The sequence below is a fragment of the Cannabis sativa genome, chromosome X (assembly GCF_029168945.1).
Source record: "Cannabis sativa cultivar Pink pepper isolate KNU-18-1 chromosome X, ASM2916894v1, whole genome shotgun sequence".
Classification (NCBI taxonomy): Eukaryota; Viridiplantae; Streptophyta; class Magnoliopsida; order Rosales; family Cannabaceae; genus Cannabis; species Cannabis sativa.
In genome coordinates this window covers 12600196-12622366 of record NC_083610.1, presented here as the reverse complement: position 1 = coordinate 12622366, position 22171 = coordinate 12600196, and the positions used below count along the sequence as shown (strand labels likewise).

At 35.5% G+C, this 22171-nt stretch overlaps 3 protein-coding genes across 5 annotated transcripts; 2 read left to right on the top strand and 1 right to left on the bottom strand.

Annotated features, from left to right (window-relative positions):
- The first annotated feature begins 433 nt into the window (after window positions 1-433).
- LOC133031710 (uncharacterized) lies at window positions 434-4618 on the top strand. Of its 3 annotated transcripts, none has more exons than XM_061105272.1 (6): window positions 434-680; window positions 1339-1641; window positions 1942-2386; window positions 2770-3068; window positions 3579-4067; window positions 4358-4618. In XM_061105272.1, exons 2-5 carry the CDS (start codon window positions 1339-1341, stop codon window positions 4041-4043), a joined length of 1512 nt encoding a protein of 503 aa, XP_060961255.1. In that variant the 5' UTR covers window positions 434-680; the 3' UTR covers window positions 4044-4067; window positions 4358-4618. The 3 variants fall into 3 exon arrangements, with proteins under 3 accessions (XP_060961255.1, XP_060961254.1, XP_060961257.1); XM_061105271.1 differs by having other exon boundaries at window positions 1321-1641; XM_061105274.1 differs by having other exon boundaries at window positions 434-752; window positions 1321-1641.
- A 1722-nt stretch (window positions 4619-6340) lies between these two features.
- LOC133032510 (pentatricopeptide repeat-containing protein At1g02370, mitochondrial-like) lies at window positions 6341-9290 on the bottom strand. The gene is made up of 2 exons (XM_061106481.1): window positions 9002-9290; window positions 6341-8397 (listed from the first exon to the last, which is right to left on the bottom strand). The coding sequence occupies exons 1-2, from the start codon at window positions 9284-9286 to the stop codon at window positions 7150-7152; spliced, it is 1533 nt and encodes a 510-aa protein (XP_060962464.1). The 5' UTR covers window positions 9287-9290; the 3' UTR covers window positions 6341-7149.
- An 11044-nt stretch (window positions 9291-20334) lies between these two features.
- On the top strand, window positions 20335-22113 carry LOC133031654 (beta-carotene isomerase D27, chloroplastic-like). Its single transcript, XM_061105141.1, has 6 exons — window positions 20335-20528; window positions 20608-20884; window positions 20996-21087; window positions 21244-21324; window positions 21635-21703; window positions 21854-22113. Exons 1-6 carry the CDS (start codon window positions 20391-20393, stop codon window positions 21986-21988), a joined length of 792 nt encoding a protein of 263 aa, XP_060961124.1. The 5' UTR covers window positions 20335-20390; the 3' UTR covers window positions 21989-22113.
- Window positions 22114-22171: the final 58 nt, after the last annotated feature.

Genomic DNA, 22171 nt, shown 5'->3' with positions numbered 1-22171 from the left:
AAAAAATATTTATAGCTACATTATAATAACTCTTACCAAATTTATCTAATTTTGTGAGGGCTTTTCTACTATTTTGGCCTATAATTATAAAATTAAAAAATTTACATTTAATTTTTTAAAATTCAATATTTTTGTTAGTGGGGCTATAATCAATCTTAATGGGTCCGTCCCTGCCTATAAAAGTTCCAGCGTCAAAAATTACATTTAAGTATTTATTTACAACTGAGAATTAAATTTAAGTATTTATGCCGCAAATTACTCTTTATTGATCTATTAAAACTAAATTTGATACTAAAAAATACGGTTAATAATTAAGTAATTAGCAGTTAACTTGCAAATAAAATTTGGATATTATTCAATATTAATTGATAAAAAAATTTGATATAATTATTTGTCATTAATAATAATAATAATAATAGAGGCTATACATGCATTGCGTGTTCATCCATTAAAAGCTAGGGCTACCAACAATCCCATTCGCTCTTACAAACAAACCTCAGCGGGTGCCCGACCAAGTTCTACCGTCCGCCGCTGAACCACTCCCTTTTGCCGACGAGTTTCCGCAATCTGCGAGGTCTCGTCCGCCCAGCATAGCCCTACTCAGCCGCGACTGCCGACAAAGTTCTGCTCTCCGCGAAATCTTGTTCGTTCGCCCATCCCAGCTGCGATTGCCGACGAAGGTAACCAGTTCTTTGCTAGTCTCCTAGTGCGAGAGCTGTGCACCTGCAATATCTTCTGTTTCTTTCAAACTCGTACGCTAAAATGATTCCATTTTGTCATAGTATTAGACTATTAGTTAACTTCCATAATTTCATTTTGTTTTGATTGCTTAGTCTGTTGAATTCTATTGGTCATTGAATTTATAATCAAATACTAATTTACGATGATGATAAAGTAATACATTCACATGGGATTTACAATCTCTCTAGCTAGAGTCGCGCTAATGGATTGATATTTTGGTGGGAAATGCTCTTCATTTTTGATAATGAAACTATTACATTACTACCAAGCTGTACCGACCCAAAGAAATATGATCAATGGTCGGTCCCTCCAGAGGTGTTAATCTAACTTGTAAAGTAAACCTTACTCGTTGAAAATTGGGGTGTAAGTAGAACTGTAGAAGGTTCTAAAAAGCTGGTTGGTAGTATTGTTCTTGCAAACTTTGTTGTACTTTTTTGCATATAGCTTAAAAGTATAAAGGGAGGGTATGGAAACAGTAAGATGATTTGTTGGAACTTTGTTCAAAAGAATTGTATCTAGATTTGAAATTTTGACCAAGTAAGCACAGTTTATAGTTCCTGTATGTATTTGTTTGTGAAGGATTTGAGTTTATGCTAGATGGCAACAAGATCCGACCAAGATATTGATGATGATTTTAGTGACATTTACAAGGAGTACACGGGACCTTTAGGATCAAATGTCACCAATTCACAAGAAAGGGCAAAGACAAACAAAAGGTCTCATGCAGGTTCTGATGAGGAAGAGGAAGCACGTGACCCCAATGCTGTTCCAACTGATTTTACTAGCCGAGAAGCTAAGGTTTGGGAAGCAAAGTCTAAAGCTACCGAGAGGAATTGGAAGAAAAGGAAGGAAGAAGAAATGATCTGTAAAATTTGTGGAGAATCTGGTCACTTTACTCAGGTAACTGCTGAATGATTTCATACCTGGCTGGTATTACAATATGTTGGATTCACTCAAAACTAATTGCTAATTTATTCACGTAGTTGTATGTTATCTTATCTGTTTGATTTGTTAGTAAGTTTTAAATTGTATGAATTGCATTTTTCATAAGATTATACATGAACTTGCATTTTATATTTTGATTGGGAAGTGATAACATCATTAAATGTTGTTCTCATATTTTTCATACATACTCAACATAATATGCTGATATTAAAAGATAATTAATATTGCTTTTGTTTTATTGCTATACATTTAAAGGGGTGTCCTTCTACGCTCGGAGCAAATCGGAAGTCTCAAGATTTCTTTGAAAGGGTACCTGCAAGAGAAAAACATGTCAAGGCACTTTTCAGTGAGAAGGTGATAAACAAAATAGAAAGGGATATTGGCTGCAAAATTAAGATGGATGAAAAGTTTATTATTGTTAGTGGCAAGGATAGATTAATCTTAGCGAAAGGTGTGGATGCTGTGCGCAAAGTGATAGAGGAGGGAGACCGCAGAGCTTCATCTAGTTCTCAGGTCTCGAGATCGAGGTCACCTGATCGAAGTCCTGTGGGGTCACGGTTACAGCGGTCTGACTCTCAAAGATCCCACTCTGTTACTCGAAGTGCGCCTCAGTTTCAACAGAGGTTTCACAGGCAAGAGAAACTTCTGGAAGACCACATACGTGATAATCTGCAGAAGTACCCAAGGAATTCTCCACAAGGTAGGGACAGGATAGGATATGTTTTCGGCGTGCATAGAAAGCTGGTAATTCCATGCTCATAGCTTACTAGGTTCCTGCAGATTTTTCTGTGTTCATATGTGTATTTTTCTCCTTCTTGAGTGCATAAACGTGTTGCTGCCCTTGCTTATTGTTTGTTTGCAGCAAGAGGTAAGTTCTTATGTTCAAGCTTTATGTGTACAGTTCTGAAGTAACTTTCGTGAGTGGGTTTGAATTGAATGGATTGTCTCCGAAAATTACTGAAAGCATTTCTCGACTTTTTGCATCGGATGGTTTCACTATGAATAAAATAGTATGTTGAATTAAGCTACAAACTGAGTTAGCATCTTGAATCAAGTGCTAAACATACTCTTCATTTCGTGAAGCTTATGGTAATGATGGAGCTAGGGGCCGTTCAAGCCATTCAAAATCTCCTAGACAACCCCCTTACATGAGCAACAACACATATGGTTCATACGATGGCCGTAATCAAACTATGGGTGCTTATAGAACTGATGGATGGCATTCTGAGAGAAAAGGACCTGACATGCAATCTGGTCCTCAGTATGATCACCCAGCTTTCCCTACATTAGAGGAGTTAGAGATGGAGTTTAAAAAGGAGGCAATGGAACTTGTGAAGATTCGAGACAAGGAAGAAGATGACGAAAATAAGAAGCATCGCGAGGTATGAGCTAACTTGTGGTGTGGCCAGACATAATGAACTAAAAAAATTCAACTTCTGAAGTTCTTTTTCATTATTATGAATGAACTTCAGTCTTATTATTTACTTGTCCTTTAGGCTTCCTTGGATATATAATGTGTGAAATTTAAATTGTCTTAGTGTTTGTCATTAAATCCTTCATCTCTCTCACGTGCTTGTGTGGCACACATATTGTTTTGAAATCTTTTCTGATTACCGCTTGTCTTGTGACTAAACTGTATTTCTTGTGGGAACTTGTGGCTTTCTTAGTTTAGGGAAAGATCATGTCCAAAATAATTGTAGACTTTTGTTTCTGGACATCTTGAAGTTTTTGAAGGTTTATTAATTTGATTTTAACCAGCATTCAGGGTATTTAATATTGTACTCAAGTCTATCATTAAGCTTATTTTGAGTTTTAGGAAACATGTGATATGAAACACCCTTCTGTGTTCTGTATTAATTATATCTGACTATGGCTCTTTGGTATGATATAAGGCTATTACGGAGATGAGAGAAAACTACATGAAGAAGCTGGGTAATTTGAGGAGAATTCATGCAAAGCAGTGGGAGGATTTTCTTCAACTTGATGCACAGAGGCGGGGACAACAACAACAACAACAACCACAGCAACCACAATCACGACAACAACAACAACAACAACCACCACAATCACGACAACAACAACACCCACAATCACGACAACAACAGCAACAACAACAACCGCAATCACGCCAGCAAGTCTCTCCTTCAGGTTATTCTGGTTACAAACAGCAGGGGGGATTTTCCAACTACGATGGCTCTAATGCAAATTCTCGCTATGTTGGGAACAATGTACCAGTGGAGCCAATGAACAGATACCCAAACCAAACAGAAAACTACCCTTCAAGGGCTCATGGAAATTTCGGTGAGTTCCAACACCAGAGACGAGAAGATTATGAGAAAACATACACTCGATTTTGATTTGGTATCGTGGAATAACTTTAGGTAAGTTGCCTTGCTCTCCAGGTAAAATTAAGTCAAATGGTGCTGTACATATCACTCAATTTGTCCCAATACAATGGCATATCCTACTCGATCAAGTTCATGGTAGTTATAAGGATGGTGTGGGGGAATGGAGATGCCAAAAGTTATTATTATTAGGGGAAATTTATTAACTTGTCATTTGAAATAATTAGAGGTGGTTCGAATTTGGTTCAGGGATTGTAGTGGTGGGTTTTGGTCAGGAATGGTTTTCTCTTACATGGTTACTTAAATTTCCCTCGAAAATTTTTCAGGTTTAATCTGATCAGTAGACGTAATGCCAAATGGAGAGCTACAAATGTGGGGTAAGTATTGAAGGAAATTATTTGTAGCTTCGAATTTTGAAGAGAATTATGGAAAGTAATGCAGTGGAACAATATTATGTTTGTTCTTTTTTTTTTTAGTTTAGGTCCTGCTCAGAATTGGATGTTTTGTTAAACCAGGACAAAGTTTCGATTTCATTTGTCATTAGTATTGAAATTTCTAATTATTGGAAAGCGCTTCATTATGGAACATATGGTTTATTGCTTTATCAAGTTCATACTCATACAACGGTTGGTAAGGCTAAAGGGTATGAATACTTGGTTTTAATAACATAGAAGGTACAAATAATTAATTAATAAAAGGAGATGTATTGTGGTGCACAATTAATTTTTTTGGGGCTGAATAGATGTGTTACATTCGACAGGAATTTTAATTATCACAGTTATAAGTTTTTTATTTTAATGTTAATAAATGTGTTGTACGGAAAACACCAAACATAGTTGAAAAAAAAAAAGACAACTAAATGTGTTAACATCACTCTCAATTGGTCACAGAGTACTCGTTCAAAAAGGTCGTTAATTGCTGAGATTGCCATTGTTTTTTACTTATTTACCCATCGTGTTATTTTGGACGAATGTCAAATAATGAACTCGGGTGAGTAGGAGTAGTTTTGTTCAGATTTTTAGTTTTCTGGAACTAAATCTAATTTGTTTCATCTGTCACGTATAAGATTACTCATCAATGTTTTGGGGCCAATTACCCCAAGTAGAGGAATTCGTCGGGGGATCCTTATTGATCCCCCTATCTTTTCTTAATTTGTGTTGAGGGGTTCTCTTCGTTGGTAAGTTTGTTTGTGCAAAATCGTTGGTTGACGGGCTGTTGAGTGGCAAGAAATGCTCCCATTGTTTCTCACATACTGTTTCCTAATGATAGTTACATCTTCTGTAAAGCTAATGAGATTGAAGTTGCTAATATGCTTCGGCTCCTTGAAGCATATGAGCGTGCTTCGGGACAAAAAGTAAATTTTTGCCAAATCCTTTGTGTTTTTCAGCAATAATGTACACGAAGATGCTCGGAATCATTTGTGTGGCCTGCTTAGTATGGCACGAGCTACTGAAAATAGCTTTTACTTGGGTTTGCCTTGCACTATGGGTACGAATGCTATATTGGGTTTTCTCAAAGATAAAATGATAAAGAGCATTCAAAGTTGGGACGCTAGATTTCTTTCTAAGGCGGGAAAAGAGGTGGTGTTGAAAATTGTTGCCCAATCTCTTCCAAGCTATGCGATGAGCGTGTTTCTCCTTACTAAAGAAATATGTTCTAGCCTAGAGGGGTTGATGGAAAAATTCTGGTAGAAATCGCAATCTAAGGGATCAACTAAAGGTGTAAGCTGGATGAATTGGCGGAAACTATGTCGTCATAAAGATGCAGGGGGCTTGGTTTTCGTAATTTGAGGGAGTATAACTTGGCATTTTTGGAGAAGCAGGGATGGCGTTAGCTCACTAATGAAGGACTACTGGTTGTAAAAGTTTGTAAGGCTAGATACTTTCTCAAAGGGAATTTTTTATCAGCTGGGTTGGGTCTGGACCCAAGTTTCATTTGGCGTAGTGTTTTGGAGGCAAAGAATCTAATTCATGCGGGTGTTAGGAGATCAATATGTGATGGTAAATCAACTTCAATCTTAGAAGACCCGTGGCTTCCTGGAATGGATAATAAGTTTGTGACAACTTATCACCCTCTTGTTGGTAGGTCCGTTGACAATCTTTTACAGGTGGGGACAAGAGCTTGGGATGTTGAACTGATCAGAGACATCTTCAATCAGCATGATAGAGACTTAATCCTTTCAATTCAATTGAGTGTTTCAATTCAATTCAATTGTTTCAAGTAACTCCAATGTTTCCCTACTTTAAAAAGTTCATGGCACATAAAAAATAATATAAAACATTATTAAAACAATGAAGTCCATATCAATATATTCTGCCTAGGCTTAGCAACAGGCAGCTATGATTCAACAAGATTGATTGTTCAAAAATAATGTACCTTGACGACTTAACTGTCTAGTTTCTCAACATGTATTATTTGCAACTAAAATAATCTCCTAAGCTTAGGAGTTTTATTGGCTATGCAAGTTAGATTGGTTAGGTTTAGGATTTCGAATGAATACCAAGAAGATAAGGATCGTGTTAGAGTCATTAATACAAGACTAAGGTTTCAAACTTTGTATGAGATTTTGTTGTATGGTATTTTATGTATGAACAAATTAGAAGCATCCAAAGTGCTACCACCTCATTTAGTCATGTCCTAAAGATTTTCCATTGTAGTAAAAAGGACTAGTCAAATTACCAGCGCCAGCTACCAAAGCAATTGCTAATTCTTTCAAAAGGACAAGCTTGTCAATTAAGTTGAGTGACAATTGAAATCAAATTACGTACATTTTCACAACACAGTTCGAACTTTCCCCTCCATATCCATTGATGTCAATCTCAAGAAATGCATACGGATGGGGACATTTGGTACTCAAATCTTCTTTACTTAATTTCCAAGGACGACAAAGATCAGTCAATAGCTGAAAGCTTGGCAAACATATATCTAAAGAAATATGTTATGTTATCCAAATTGCTGAAAAATACGACTCCATGAAAGTAAACTGTTGAATAGAGTTCAGTGTTCTCAAAGTTTACTGTTAGGCCTCCAATCCTGATCCCCTACTTAACTGTACAAGTCACCTCAAATTCCCACTGGTAATGCTTCTTTGTATTTTGAGATTAGAGGGCTGAACCATCTAATCCAGTTGGGGGCAAACTACTTGAAGCAACTCCTCAATCTCGCAGCTTATTTCAACACCATCCTCCTCCAACCTTTTACGCATCTTTGGATCCAACTTGCCAGCGGCTATATAAATCTTTAGCAACGATCGGTAATCATTGGAATTGAGACGGTGATAAGGGTTTAGAGTTTTGAGAACATTTTCAGCAGTGTGAACATCTTTATTTTCCTCAAAACAGTTTAGGAATGTACTTGTTAATCCCCAGGACGGAGTCCATTCTTTGTCATCTTTAGCTTCAGAAACAGCAGCATCCAAATAACCAAGGGCCAAATCTAGCTGACGATTTCTTAAAAGGAAAAACATGAACTTTTCCCGAGCCCTAAAGAATGGCCCTTTACTTTTCTTCATGGCGTCCTCAAAGACCAACTTTGCTTCTTCAAACATGCCATGATGGAGGTAAGCACCTATGGCAGCCTCTGGTAATCTCATATCATAATAAGAGCAGCTACACTCCCACTCCTTGAATAATTTCTTTAATCCCACAATATTATTTAGTTTAGCAAGAGCCTGAAGCATAGTAAGATAGCTCAAGTTGTTGAATGTTGGGTACACAGAACTCAAGGTTTTCCACATCCTATCAACTTCACTGGGTTGATCAATTGCAGCATAGAAACTGATTATGAAATGATATGCCTGACGTGGTGCCCCAGGTTTCATCTTCTCCTCTAGCTTCGCCAGAGCAAGCTTAGCTTTCTCGAAAAGACCAGCCTTGACATAGATTGAAACCATGTTACTATACGTTGTCCAATCACACTTGTTTTCACCTGCATTCACAATCTCCTCTAGCACGCTTTCTACTCCTGAAATATCATTTAAAGAAGCATAACTTTGCATCAAAATATTGTAAGTAAAGGTGCTAGGAGAGATGTTCTTCTGCTTCATATCTTGTGCAAAGTAAAGAACTCTTTCAGGTTTGTCCAGTTTCAAGTACATAGTCATGAGATTGGTAAAAGGTAAAGAATTTGAAAGAAACCCCAATTGATTTATCTTCTCAAAGAGTTCCAAAGCTTTGTCCTCCATAGCTGCAGTACAATAGCAATTCAGAAGAGCCCCGTAAGTTATTTTGTTCTCAGCTAATGGTGAAATGTTGTTAAAGTAATTCTCAGCAGCAACTATCCCTTTGGTTTTGGATATGAGATCAAGACGCAAGGCATGATCAGTATAAGAGTATTCAATCTTCCTCATCTCCATCCATTCCATTATCTGTATTCAAACATTTCAAAATATAACTATATATTCCTAAGAATTTGTACAAGAGCGTGTCAATGAACTTGTTGGAAAGCAAGGTATTTAAAGAACTTAAAAAACACATATAAAGTTCATTAATATGACGATAAAGACGCACTATATAAAACAAGGAAATTTCAGAACTAAAAAACACATAGAGATAATTAATTTGACTTTCCATGAAAATAAGGCATTCAGCCATTCACAGAACTAAAAATACCTAAAAGTCATTACTTTGGAACAAGGGCACACCCACATAGAGTTTCCGAGTAATAGTTTCGAATTTGTCCAAGTTTGGGCATTTACAGAAATAAAAGAACAAGTTTGAGCACACACACTGCCACATAAAGTTTCCTTGTCAAACAAGGCATTTACAGAGCTAAAAACACCTAAAGAGCATTGCTTTGAGATAATTGCACACCCACATAAAGCTTCCATGTAAAAACAAGGCATTGGCATTACTACAAACATGTAAGGATCATTACTTCGAAAAATACAGGCACACACACACACACCCACATAAAAGTTTCGATGCAATATGGTTTCATGTTCTGAATTAATTAAAAGGAATGAGGGTGACCTCGAGAGCTTTAGGATATTTTTTGAACTTGCGGAGCTCCTTAATGCAGCTCAGAAGCTCGCATTTCTTGACGATATTTCCCTCCATGACATAATGGTTTAGTGTCTTCCATACGCTGCCTCCAGTCGCTCCCAAAGCGGAAAGCTTTCGGTTGAGACGCTCAGGTTGTTCCGGCGGTGGTGCCCGACTCAAAGCCGCCGCCGCCGCCTCCGTCGCCTTCGCCTCCTTAGCTTTGTTAAGTTGTCCGAGGAACCGCGTTGCCGAGGTATAGTTGTTAGGATTCATTGAGGTAAATAATGGTTGGAACATGGAACTCAAAACTTAAAAGGGGTATTTATTTAGGATATTTACAATTGAAATAATATTGTCGTTTTTATGTATTATGTTCTCAAAGTTGCTGTCGTTTTTATTAAGATGTTCATCTGTGTGTGTAATTTATTTTACAAATATTTAATGAGAGATTATATTTACAACTCTTTAAGTTATAACTACATTGTCTTAATAAATTAATCCAAATTAAATATATAAATATATATTTTATAATTGTTAACTCAAATTTTTGTTAAAAATAAATGAAGTTTTGTAATTAAAAATTAACTGTTTATAATTAACAAGTATGTATGAAATACTAAGAATTTTTACGTGTAATTAAAATTTACATACTCCACGAGTCATTATTATCTTTAATTATTTCCTTACAATATGTTTAGATTATAAGAGAATTTTTTTGAATATTCACTCAATCTCAGATGGTCATTCATTCCTTAAATGATCGATCCCTTCCCCCATGAGTTCTGTCCCTATTTATAGGTTTTTTAAGGAGGAAAGTTATTCTCTTTCAATCTTATCTAGGTAACCGATCCTTACATTTTACATTTACAACATGTGGATAAAATGAAATAATTGTTTACAACCGCTCTTTGTTCTTATTAAGAAATAGTCTGTTGTTGCCGAGGTAACATATTCAAACTATAACTTGCATCTTTTGACGATATTCATGAATAACTGGTTGTGTTACGTGAGACGTTGGTGAAGATATTTATCCTCACCATTGCCTTTTACGACAATTATTGAATTAGTTTTTTAGGAATTTTGAGTGTGGTCGCTCCCAACTTATATTCTTTAATCTTTCAATATACTCACGAGTATGTGGGTCAATGAGTTGCAAGCTCTTGAATACCTCGTTATCTACCCTTTTTAGCGATAAAATTTCAGTCTGTATTTTTTTGAGTCATCCTAGTTAGCTCCCGAGATGATCTTAGAATATCGCCACCCTGCATTACCGTGTTTTATCAACGATGTCATTGGGGCATAGTGCGAAACATGTATCTATTTATTACCACTTACCCAGATGCTAGAGATTTGTTGTATCCAATAATCTCTTTTAATGTTCAGGATTATTATTCACGTGTCATGTCTATATTTATGACTTTCTTAAAAATCTCTTTCTAGAATTGAAAGAGTTTTTTAAACGATCTAAGCTGGGACAATTTGGTATTTCTCCTACTAGTAATGAGTATATTCTTTTGACAGTTTTACTTTCCTCGATAAAGGTTAATTAATTATCAATTAAATGTCCTTCTATTTGACGAAATTTTAATCCGTCCTTTTGCATTTCCTAGAAATATCTCCAATTATTTGATCTAATTTAAACTTGATAAACGATTATCTTTCAATATAAGAAAGGGTTTTGTTGGATTAAACCTCCACTTACACTGATATTAAGACTAAATACAACTTGATACAAAGGACAGAAAAGGAAATACATGCAAAATCCCTAAGTTGACCTTCGGTCTCTAATAACCCTAACAGAAATTAGTTAGAGTGGATTTGGTTAAATCCACTCTAACTACTTTCTGTAACTAACAAACTAATATATTCAGAAGCAAAATAAAAACCCTAGATCTATATATACCTCAAGCAACAACCAGATCTGTGTGGTTGAGAGTGTTCTTCAAGATCCTGGGTAAGAAGACTTGAAGAAGGAAGAATCCAAGCTCGTACATGCACAGAAAAACACAGAGAGTTAGATCTAGAGAGAGAGAGGGATTAAACACTAAATACATGTATTAAAATAAGATTACCAGTCTGAAATTGTTACCTGTGACTTGGAATCTTCATTGTTGTATGATTGAAACATCTTGATAGTGGAATCGAGCTCTCAAATTCGAGGAGCAGCTCAAACGGAGACGTAGCCAATTCGTTGGTGAACTTCGGGAAAATTTTTGGTGTTTTCTAACTCTAAAGCTTTACTGTTTTGTGTGTGTATATGTGTAAAGATCAGATCATTGTAGATCTGATCTTATTGCTGGGTTTGTGTTTGGGATTTCTGGGTTTTTAGGGTTTGGCTTTGAGTTTCTCAGAGAGAAACTCTCTGCTAGGGTTTCGAAGAGAAGACTGAGAAAGAGAGAAAGTGACTGAGAAGATTCTCGAGTCTTTGGTTCTGTTCAAACACAAAACGAAGCCGTTTTGAGTGTTCAGACTTTGAAAAGTCTTTGAACGGTGAAAGGTCGAAATTGACCTTAATTACTGATCTGTTTGTTTTGTTGGTGTAGGGTCAAGATAGTAAATTCTATCTTAAAATTCCTACAATGGTATCAGAGCTTGGTTAAAGCTGGAAAAATCAACAATCAAACTCATCAGGAAGGAGGAAAACTCAAGCAAGAAATCAAGAAACTCAAACAAGAAATTCAAGAACTCAACCAGACCAACTTTAAATCTTTAACAAAGGATTTCTGGGACACATTATAATTATCTTTACAATTAAATTGCCTATTAACACTTATCTTTATTTTACATTATCTAGATTCTTTAACTATGAGCAATTTAAAGGTTGACATTGACAAGTTTGATGGCTCTGGTGATTACAGGATTTGGAGAAGGAAAATTAAGTCACTCTTGGCTCAACAGAAACTGTTGAGAGTGCTTAATGATCCTATAGAATGGCCAGAAGGGACTACCAAGATTCAACAAGAAGAATACTTGGAAACTGCCACTGGAATCATGATATTCAATCTATCAGATGCTATAATCAGATTAATAGACAAGGAGGAAACCCCTGCCCAGATTTGGAAGAAACTGGAAGAACAGTTTCAACAGAAATCCCTAACCAACAAGATTTTCTTGAAGGAAAGGATTTTTGGGTTTAAAATGAGTTCATCCAAATCTCTTGATCAAAATTTGGATGAATTCTTAAGGATGCATATTGAACTTGCAAATTCTGGGGAAAATGAGGCACTAAGTGATGAAAACCAGGCTATCATTATCCTAAATTCACTACCTGAATCCTACAGAGAAGTCAAGACTGCTATTAAGTATGGAAGGACATCTATAACCCTAGAGGAGGTGATCTCTGCACTCAAATCTAAAGACTTAGAAATGAGAACAGAGAAAGGTGGACATTCAAATGGTGAAGTCAACCTGAGTAGAGGCAAACCAGGTCCAAGAAAACCTTGGAATAACAGAGGCAGAAGTCAAGGCAGAAACTCAAGTAAACCAGGAGGCTATCATAGAGGCAGATCAAATTCAAACACAAGAAATCCTGATGAAACTAATGGTTGTTAGAATTGTGGTAAACCTGGGCACTTTAAAAGAGATTGTTATTTCTTGAAAAGAAATAACAAACAAACAAAAACCACATGGACAGGGAGATTCTAAATACTCAAATTCTAAACCTAAATCTGATATGCATGATGCTAATGTTACTGCTGGATATGAAAGTGGTGAAGTGTACCAAGTTGGACCATCCATCAAAGATGAATGGATCCTTGACTCTGGTTGCACTTTCCACATGACTAATAATAAAGCTTTCATGTTTGATTTCAGGAAAACAAATGGGGGCAGAGTTATACTTGGAAACAATCAAACTTGTGATATACAAGGTTCTGGATCTATCAGTTTTAAGATGCATGATGGAATGGTCAGAACTCTAAGTGAAATTAGATATGTTCCTAATCTAGCCAGGAATCTAATTTCACTAAGTGTTCTAGATGACCAAGGCATTGTTAGCAAAATTGAATCTGACCAAATGAAAATAAGTAAAGGGGCTTTAACTATCATGAAAGGACACAAAGAAGGAGGCTTATACTACTTAAAAGGACAACCAGTTGTACCTTGTAATTATACTGTTCACAGCAACATTGATGACTCAAATGCAATGCTATGGCACAAGAGGCTAGGACACATAAGTGAGAAAGGACTGCAACTAATGAGTGAACAGAACCTACTAGGTAAGGACAAGGTATGTAAACTTGATTTCTGTGAGTGTTGTGTGCTTGGAAACATCATAGACTGAAATTTTCCACTGGCACACACAACACTAAGAAAATTCTAGAGTATGTTCACTCTGATCTGTGGGGACCAGAGAAAACAAGTACTCATGGTGGCTGTGTATATTTTCTATCTATTGTTGATGATTTTTCTAGGAAAGTTTGGATTTTTCTGTTTAAACATAAAAATGAGGCTTTTTCTAAGTTTACACAGTAGAAAACACTTGTGGAAAATTTAACAAATGAAAAATTAAAAACTCTAAGGACTGACAATGGATTAGAATTTTGTAATGAAGAGTTTAACAATTATTGTAAAGAAAATGGCATACAGAGACACAGAACAGTTAGAATTACACCCCAACAGAATGGAGTGGCAGAGAGAATGAACAGAACCATTCTCAACAAAGTGAGATGCTTACTGTTGCAATCTGGACTATCACAAGGTTTCTGGGGAGAAGCAGCTTTAACAGCTGTATACTTAATCAACAGGAGTCCATCCAGTGCAAATGGATTCAAAACTCCAGAAGAAAAATGGTCTGGTAAACCCCCTAATCTTTCTAATCTTAGAGTATTTGGTTGTGCAGCATATGCACACCAAAGTGTTGGGAAATTAGAACCTAGGGCTATGAAATGTGTTTTTCTGGGATATCCAGAAGGAGTTAAGGGATATAGGCTTTGGGTTTGGGAACAAAGAGGATTTAAAACTATCAATAGCAGGGATGTAATATTTAAGGAAGATGTTTTTCCATGTTTGCCTATTTCTTCTAACCCTAGTGCAGGTACAAAAGACACTGAAAATGCAGGTAACACTGCAAATGAAGGAACTGGTTCTATTCAGGTGGAACAAACAGTGAACACACCTGAACAGAACCAGGGAGATCAGGTTCAGGTGGAACCTGGGGACCAGGTTCAGGTGGAACCTGATGATGATAACACTGGCCTTATTGATGAAGGGACTCAAGAAGACTTGGGGGATTACCAATTGGTCAGGGACAGAGGTAGAAGGATGCCAAGACCTAATCCTAAGTATAGTTTTAATATATGGGATGAAGACATAGCATATGCCTTCATGAGTGAGTTAGAAATGGTCAATAATGAACCTCAATCATATGAAGAGGCCATTAAAGGACCAAATTCCAGGAAATGGAAAGGTGCAATGGATGAAGAGATGGAATCTCTTAAGAAAAACAGAACCTGGATTGTGGTGCCTAAACTTAAAGATAAAAGCATAGTAGACTGCAAATGGCTATTCAAGGAGAAAGAAGGCAGAACTAAGAATGAACCTATAAGATATAAGGCCAGGTTAGTGGCCAAAGGGTTTACACAGAAAGAGGGTATAGATTTTAATGAAGTATTTGCACCAGTTGCAAAATACAAGACTATAAGGATAATGTTAAGTCTAGCAACTCAATACAACCTGGAAATAGACCAAATGGATGTTACTACTGCTTTCTTACATGGTGAACTAGAGGAGGAGATCTACATGAGGCAACCTAAAGGATATATTGAAAAAGGAAAGGAAAACTATGTATGCAAGCTAGTTAAGTCACTGTATGGGTTAAAACAGTCTCCTAGGCAATGGAATAAAAGGTTTGATGGATTTATGCTAAAACTAGGGTTCTCTAGGAGTTACTATGATCACTGTTTGTACTACAAAGGTACTGATATTAATAAAGTCATATATCTACTTCTGTATGTAGATGATATGCTTATAATCAGTAAGGAAAGGGCAAGAGTAAACACAATGAAGGGCCTACTCAAGACTGAGTTTGAAATGAAAGACCTAGGGGAAGCTACTAAGATTTTGGGAATCTCTATTAAGAGAAACAGAGCAGAAGGGACACTTAGCCTAAATCAGGAAGACTACATACACAAGATAATTGAGAAATTCTCAATGAAGGGATCTAAAATTGCTAGCCAACCTATAACTACACAGTTTACACTATCAAAGAAGCAATGCCCTGAGAGCAAAGCTGAGAAGGAGGAAATGAGTAAAATTCCATATGCTAATGCTATTGGATCTGTTATGTACCTAATGGTAAGCACTAGACCTGACCTTGCTTATGCTATTAGTGTACTTAGCAGATTTATGACAAATCCTGGTAAGACACACTGGCTTGCTATGAAATGGTTATTAAGGTACCTAATTGGGACAACTAAACTAGGACTCAAGTACAAAAAGCAACAAGGAAGCACAGCAATAGAATGCTTCAGTGATGCAGACTATGCTGGAGACAGGGATAGTAGGAAATCTACATCAGCCTACATACTACTACTAGGGGGAATTGTGTAAGTTGGAAAGTCCAATTACAACCTGTTGTGGCATTATCCACAACTGAATCAGAATACATTGCAACTACAGAGGCTATTAAAGAAAGCATATGGGTTAAAGGAGTCCTAGAAGAGCTAAGATTACTAGACTCAAAACCAGTAATTTACTCTGATAGTCAGAGTTGTGTACACCTATGCAGAAACCCTATGTTCCATGACAGAACCAAGCATATAGAAATAAAGTACCACTTCATCAGAGACAAAGTGACACAGGGACACATAAATATTGACAAAGTACCTACAAAAGAAAACCCTGCAGACATGGGGACTAAAGTGATCACCCTATCTAAGTTTAAACATTGTTTAAACTTAATAGGGTTGGATCAAGGATAGTGTGATCCTTTGGATCACAGAGCTATGACCCTCAGATTTGACTCGACCACTACTATATCAGTTCAGTGAAGGTTTAGGTGGAAATTGTTGGATTAAACCTCCACTTACACTGATATTAAGACTAAATACAACTTGATACAAAGGACAGAAAAGGAAATACATGCAAAATCCCTAAGTTGACCTTCGGTCTCTAATAACCCTAACAGAAATTAGTTAGAGTGGATTTGGTTAAATCCACTCTAACTACTTTCTGTAACTAACTAACTAATACATTCAGAAGCAAAATAAAAACCCTAGATCTATATATACCTCAAGCAACAACCAGATCTGTGTGGTTGAGTGTGTTCTTCAAGATCCTGGGTAAGAAGACTTGAAGAAGGAAGAATCCAAGCTCGTACATGCACAGAAAGACACAGAGAGTTAGATCTAGAGAGAGAGAGGGATTAAACACTAAATACATGTATTAAAATAAGATTACCAGTCTGAAATTGTTACCTGTGACTTGGAATCTTCATTGTTGTATGATTGAAACATCTTGATAGTGGAATCGAGCTCTCAAATTCGAGGAGCAGCTCAAACGGAGACGTAGCCAATTCGTTGGTGAACTTCGGGAAAAATTTGGTGTTTTCTAACTCTAAAGACTTACTGTTTTGTGTGTGTATATGTGTAAAGATCAGATCATTGTAGATCTGATCTTATTGCTGGGTTTGTGTTTGGGATTTCTGGGTTTCTAGGGTTTGGCTTTGAGTTTCTCAGAGAGAAACTCTCTGCTAGGGTTTCGAAGAGAAGACTGAGAAAGAGAGAAAGTGACTGAGAAGATTCTCGAGTCTTTGGTTTTGTTCAAACACAAAACGAAGCCGTTTTGAGTGTTCAGACTTTGAAAAGTCTTTGAACAGTGAAAGGTCGAAATTGACCTTAATTACTGATCTGTTTGTTTTGTTGGTGTAGGGTCAAGATAGTAAATTTCTATCTTAAATTTCCTACAGGTTTTTTCACAACCTTCTTTTATACCTTATTTTAAATACAAAACTAGAGAGAAAAAACCCATTTTTTTTCAAAAGACTTTTGCATGTCCAACTTGTTTTAGACTTATTTCCTTCGTGTGATCAACACTATTTTTTCTAGCTTCATTCTTGTTACATTCCAGACCCTTAGTACTGAAGATTCCCAGTCTGAAACCATCAACACTTTTAGAAGAACCTAGAACATGGTAAGTCTCTCTGATCTTTATCCTAAATTTTCTATTTGGTATTTTCTTTTTTATTGATTTTTCATACGTTCTTACATCATTTTTGCCTAGAATAAATAAGGTAGTTTTTGTTTTAGTAATCCCCTTCCCTGAATTATTTCTAAAAAAAAAATCTGAATTCCTAGGATACTTTCTTATGTGAAAAGAATGTTTATTCCTTATTCAATACTTTGGAATTTAGAGATTTTAGAACAGAAAAATCCAAAACTGCTTGCATTACTTTTCAAATTGCGACTGGAACATCCAAAAACAATAATAGAAATAAACGATGAGAAAATTAGGGTGTTCAATGAGAAACTTAACCGAGAAGAAACCTCTGCTCGATTTAAACATTTTATAGATGATGTAGCTAGTGGGTAACGTCGCTTCTTGTGAGACGTGGCTTTGCGAGAGTCTCCTAGTTTAACTAAGTATTCCTTGGTAATACATTAATATTTACTCGAGGTTACCATTACTTTTTTCCCACGTAAACTAAACTTTTATATCATATTTTTGAAAGAGCGCAAGTCCAAACTACCCTAGAACCCCACAGTCCAATTCGAGGCTCAGTTGATCGAATCTAGGGTTAGGTCAATTGCCCCATATGTGGGTCCATTCCTAAGGTCTCGCGACATCAGGATTGAAGATGGATGTCGTATTTGCTCAGTCGCACCAAGCGAGTTTAGTTTTTTTCCCCCAACTCACCTATCGAATGATGAATGTTGCAATACTAATGACTCTTCAAGGATTGGTGCTTGGAGCATCGAGCATGTTAAAGCAGGAGCTGTCCTTCCCTTTAGGCAATACTTCAAGGATTTCTGTAATTATGTCAGGGTGCACATTTTCAACTCGTCCCAAATACTTATAGGATCTTAACGTGCTTGAAGTCGCATTATCATATCTTAGGGTGGCAGTGTCCAGCCCCTTTCGAGATCATGTGCTTTTATGCTCTTAAGGCATGCCCTGCGAGAAAAAATTGCTCAAGTGGCTTCTATTATTTGGGTACTCATTCCAATGATAATAAAATTATCGTTAGACTTCCAAATAAAAAGGAATTCAAGCATGACATCTTTTGGAAGACAAGGCTTCATCCGATCAACACTACCTAGTTTAGAATTATACATAAGTATCCATTATCTCTTTTGATCTATGATCAACTAAGTGACATTGACTTAGAAAAGATATAAGGTAAGTTTATGGTATATTTTTCACTGTCAATATCGGTCCAGTTCGATGTATAGCCAATACATCTGATACTAGTATACTTTGTTAATGTCCTGGAAAGGACATTCCACATATCATTGTGTAAGTAAACTTTATCGTTGATTATCACGTCAGTGTAAATCCAGTGCACCGATAAATCATGTGACTAAATAGTTTGAAGCATATAATCATAATTACTTTCTACTGTGATGACATCACTGTAATCGTGAGTAACTATATGTTTTAAATTTAATATAAATTGTATATTAAAACTATAATCATGGAAACTACATGTAAACTTAAATGATTTCTAATCTTTTACTGATAGTAAATAAGATTATATTGAAATGAGTTTTATTTAAGGCATAAAATCCCAACAAAATCTTGTCTCGACAAATTTTATCTTAACATTTTTGTCTAATCCCATTTTACCAATTTAAAATAATTTTTTCTTCGAACATCTTTATACAACTCTTCATCCTTACCCTTGGCAGTATTTCAAGGTGGCGATTTGGGGACTATGGACCTATAATTCTAAGCTTCAATAAACTAGATTATTTATTGAGTCTCTTCAACCAAATAATCTCTTGTTTATTAATTTTATGATTACTCCACTATAAATATGAAATTGCACTCTTAATAATTATAGAATTATATTTACTGAGTTTAACTATAATGTCCATTGATATAATCAATTCCAGTGATTAGCCCTCTATGTGTTGGTTCGTAACTAGTTTTGGTCAAAATACCACTTTACCTTTCTAATTACTTCTTAACATTTAGTTCCATTAATTCACTAGCAGAATTATAATTCAAGATTCCATCTAAATTTGCGCGTAACTTTCCAGTACCAGAATTAACACATAAAGAGAACTAACATTCAATCCGTCAAGAAAGTTAGGATTTCATAATTGTACATCATGTTCTCAATCATCTATGTTATTAGATTTCCAAAATAGAAGTTGTAAGAATCATATTCTCTGAGAAGTTTTAACAAGTGAATCAAAAAAACTAATAACATGAACAAAATTTTTATGATAACTCAAGATTTAGGTCGATCTATAATATTTAGTGGTTTGCACCTCTATTTTTTAGGGGAGAGAAAGAGACAAGCGAGGGAGAGAATGGAGGGCATGGCTGAGTGAGTCTGGGTCGAGCTCTGACGGTGGAGGATAGTCAGGATCATATTCTGGCAAGGAAGAGAGAGATAAACAAAAGAGAGAATTAATTTTTAAGATTATATGTATTAATTGTTTAAAAATATTTTTTGATTGTGCTTTATAAGTTGAAATATTTTTAATTTTTAAATAATTAAAATGAGGAGGACCAATTAAAACATGTCACGTGTATATAAGTGTTCACGTGGATAATTCATAGTGACAGTTAACAGAAGAAAATAGACAGAATAATAAATAATACAACAAAGTCGAAGGTTGGAGTGTTTATCTTTCAAAAATTTAGTAAATGAGTTTAGCGTACCAAATCTTAGAATTCAAATAATTTTTCCACCAATTACCCAAAATTAAAGATAAGGGAATTTATAATTAGGAAAATTTACAAAAATATATATATTCTTTTTTATGTTTTATTTATAATTTTATGGTCTAGAGTTTTTATTTATAACAATACGCTTATAAAATTCTAAAATTATAAAAATACACTTTGTTCATAAAAAGTAAGAAAACAACTAAACAATTTCACAAAAATTATAAATCAACTATAAAAAAAATAATTAAAAATAACAAAAAAATAATCTTGTGATAATATAATATAAATTTAAATAAATTATAAAATAACAAAAAAAATGATTTATTATTTTTATTGAAGAGATATTTTTATAAATTAAAAAGTTGTAAGACTAGAAATAAAAAATTTCAGCTAGTTTTATAATTTATTTTGTTTTTCAAAATTTTGGTGTATTATCTAAATTTTTCTTATAATTACCCAATAAACAAATTCCCATAAAATAAAAATAAAATAAAGGAACAAAAAGAGGAGAAGCAGCCACGGAAGAGAGGAGAGTGAAATGAAGTCTCTGCCTTTAGCTCATCCTCTTCTTCCTCTCAATACTTTCTCTCCCAAATTACATAACCGCATAAACCCTAATAATAAACCTTTTACGTTTCGAGTCTTCTCTTCTTCTTCTTCGTCTACATCAGAACCAGTTCGATTCTTCTCTAATCTTTTACTATTATCAAAATTCAACTTCGCTTCACTTCTAAATCCAATCATTCTTCTTTCAGGTAAGACACGAATACAAAGCAGGAGCGTTTGATGAGCTCTTCCTCAACGTCTTCCGTACAAAAATGGTGGAGGAGGTTGGGTGGGACTCGGATAAGCCTGGATACGAGGGACTTATCGAAGTGGCGAATCGTCTAGTGATGAAGAACAAGACCAATTCAGACACTAAAGAAGCCGCCGTTCGGATTCTGAGATCGCTATTTCCGCCATTGTTGTTGGACCTTTATAAATTGCTTGTGTCACCCTTGGCTCAGGGCAGAGTTGCAGCTGTCATGGTCGGTGAGTGAGTTGCATTCATTGTCGTTTATGGTAAAAACGACATTGGAATATTGTGTTTTTTTATTGTCATTTAAGAAAACTGATGAAGTGTGTGCGTTTGGTTTTGAAAAGCAAGGGTGACTGCCCTCACTTGTCAGTGGCTCATGGGACGATGTAATGTCAATTCTGTGGATTTAGGCGATGGAAGCTCTTGCAATAGTGGCGTGAGTGAATTTTGAGACCTTATTATTCTTTCTGAAAAAAATGAAAAATAACTAAAAGAGTCAAAATTGATTTAGATTAATTTTAAGTCTATGAAAGTTGTAACTGGTGAATCTTGCTGCAAAAATTAGTAAACAAATTTTTGGTGAATTTAACAGGTGTTTGTGGAGAAATGCAAGTATTTGGAGGAAAGCAAATGTGTTGGGATTTGTATCAATACCTGTAAGCTTCCAACACAGGTCTGTCTTTTTTTTTTCTTTCTTATTTTTGATTAGCTAGTTCAATTACAAATGCTCATATTAATGCAAAATTTTGAGTAAAAGGTCAACAATTGGCATACTTGAGATAATATTTAATGTTATATATTCCAAATTTTCAATACACAAATCTTGTATGTGTAAATATGCAATGCCATTTTTGAGTCACTATGCAATTTTTTTAACATGTTGAATTTGGCATCCAAGAAATTCTTTTTTTGCCCTCCTTTAATGGCTAAAAGCCTAAAAATCAGACATTGCTCACTATGCAATTTTTACTGTTATGTTCCAGACTTTCTTTAAGGATTACATGGGTGTTCCTCTTCTGATGGAGCCAAACTTCAGTGATTATAGCTGCCAGGTAGCAACTGAGTCATTATATAATATTGTCTACTTCATTACTTGGCCCATGAACCCATGGATGAAACTGATTATGTCTCCTTTTGGTTTAATCAGAATTATTTTAGAATAGATTGATTTACTTTTTTACTCTTTAAATTAAACATGGCAGTTTAAATTTGGTGTACATCCTCCACTGGCCGAAGATGATGCCATTTTAAAGGAGCCTTGTTTGAAGATATGCCCCAATGCCACCAGAAGAAGAGAACTTGCCATAAATTCTGACCAATGCCCTAAGGCTTCGTAAATTTACTTCATTATGGCCTACACCAGACCCCATAACAAGTTGCACATAATCCTAGCTTTCATAAATGAAAAATGTAACACTAAATTTAAAATCGTGTATCTATACAAAGTATATTGTTTTTTGTATACTCGCGAGTGTCCGGGCCAATCGAAACTGTGTATCCAAGCAAAACAATAATAGAGA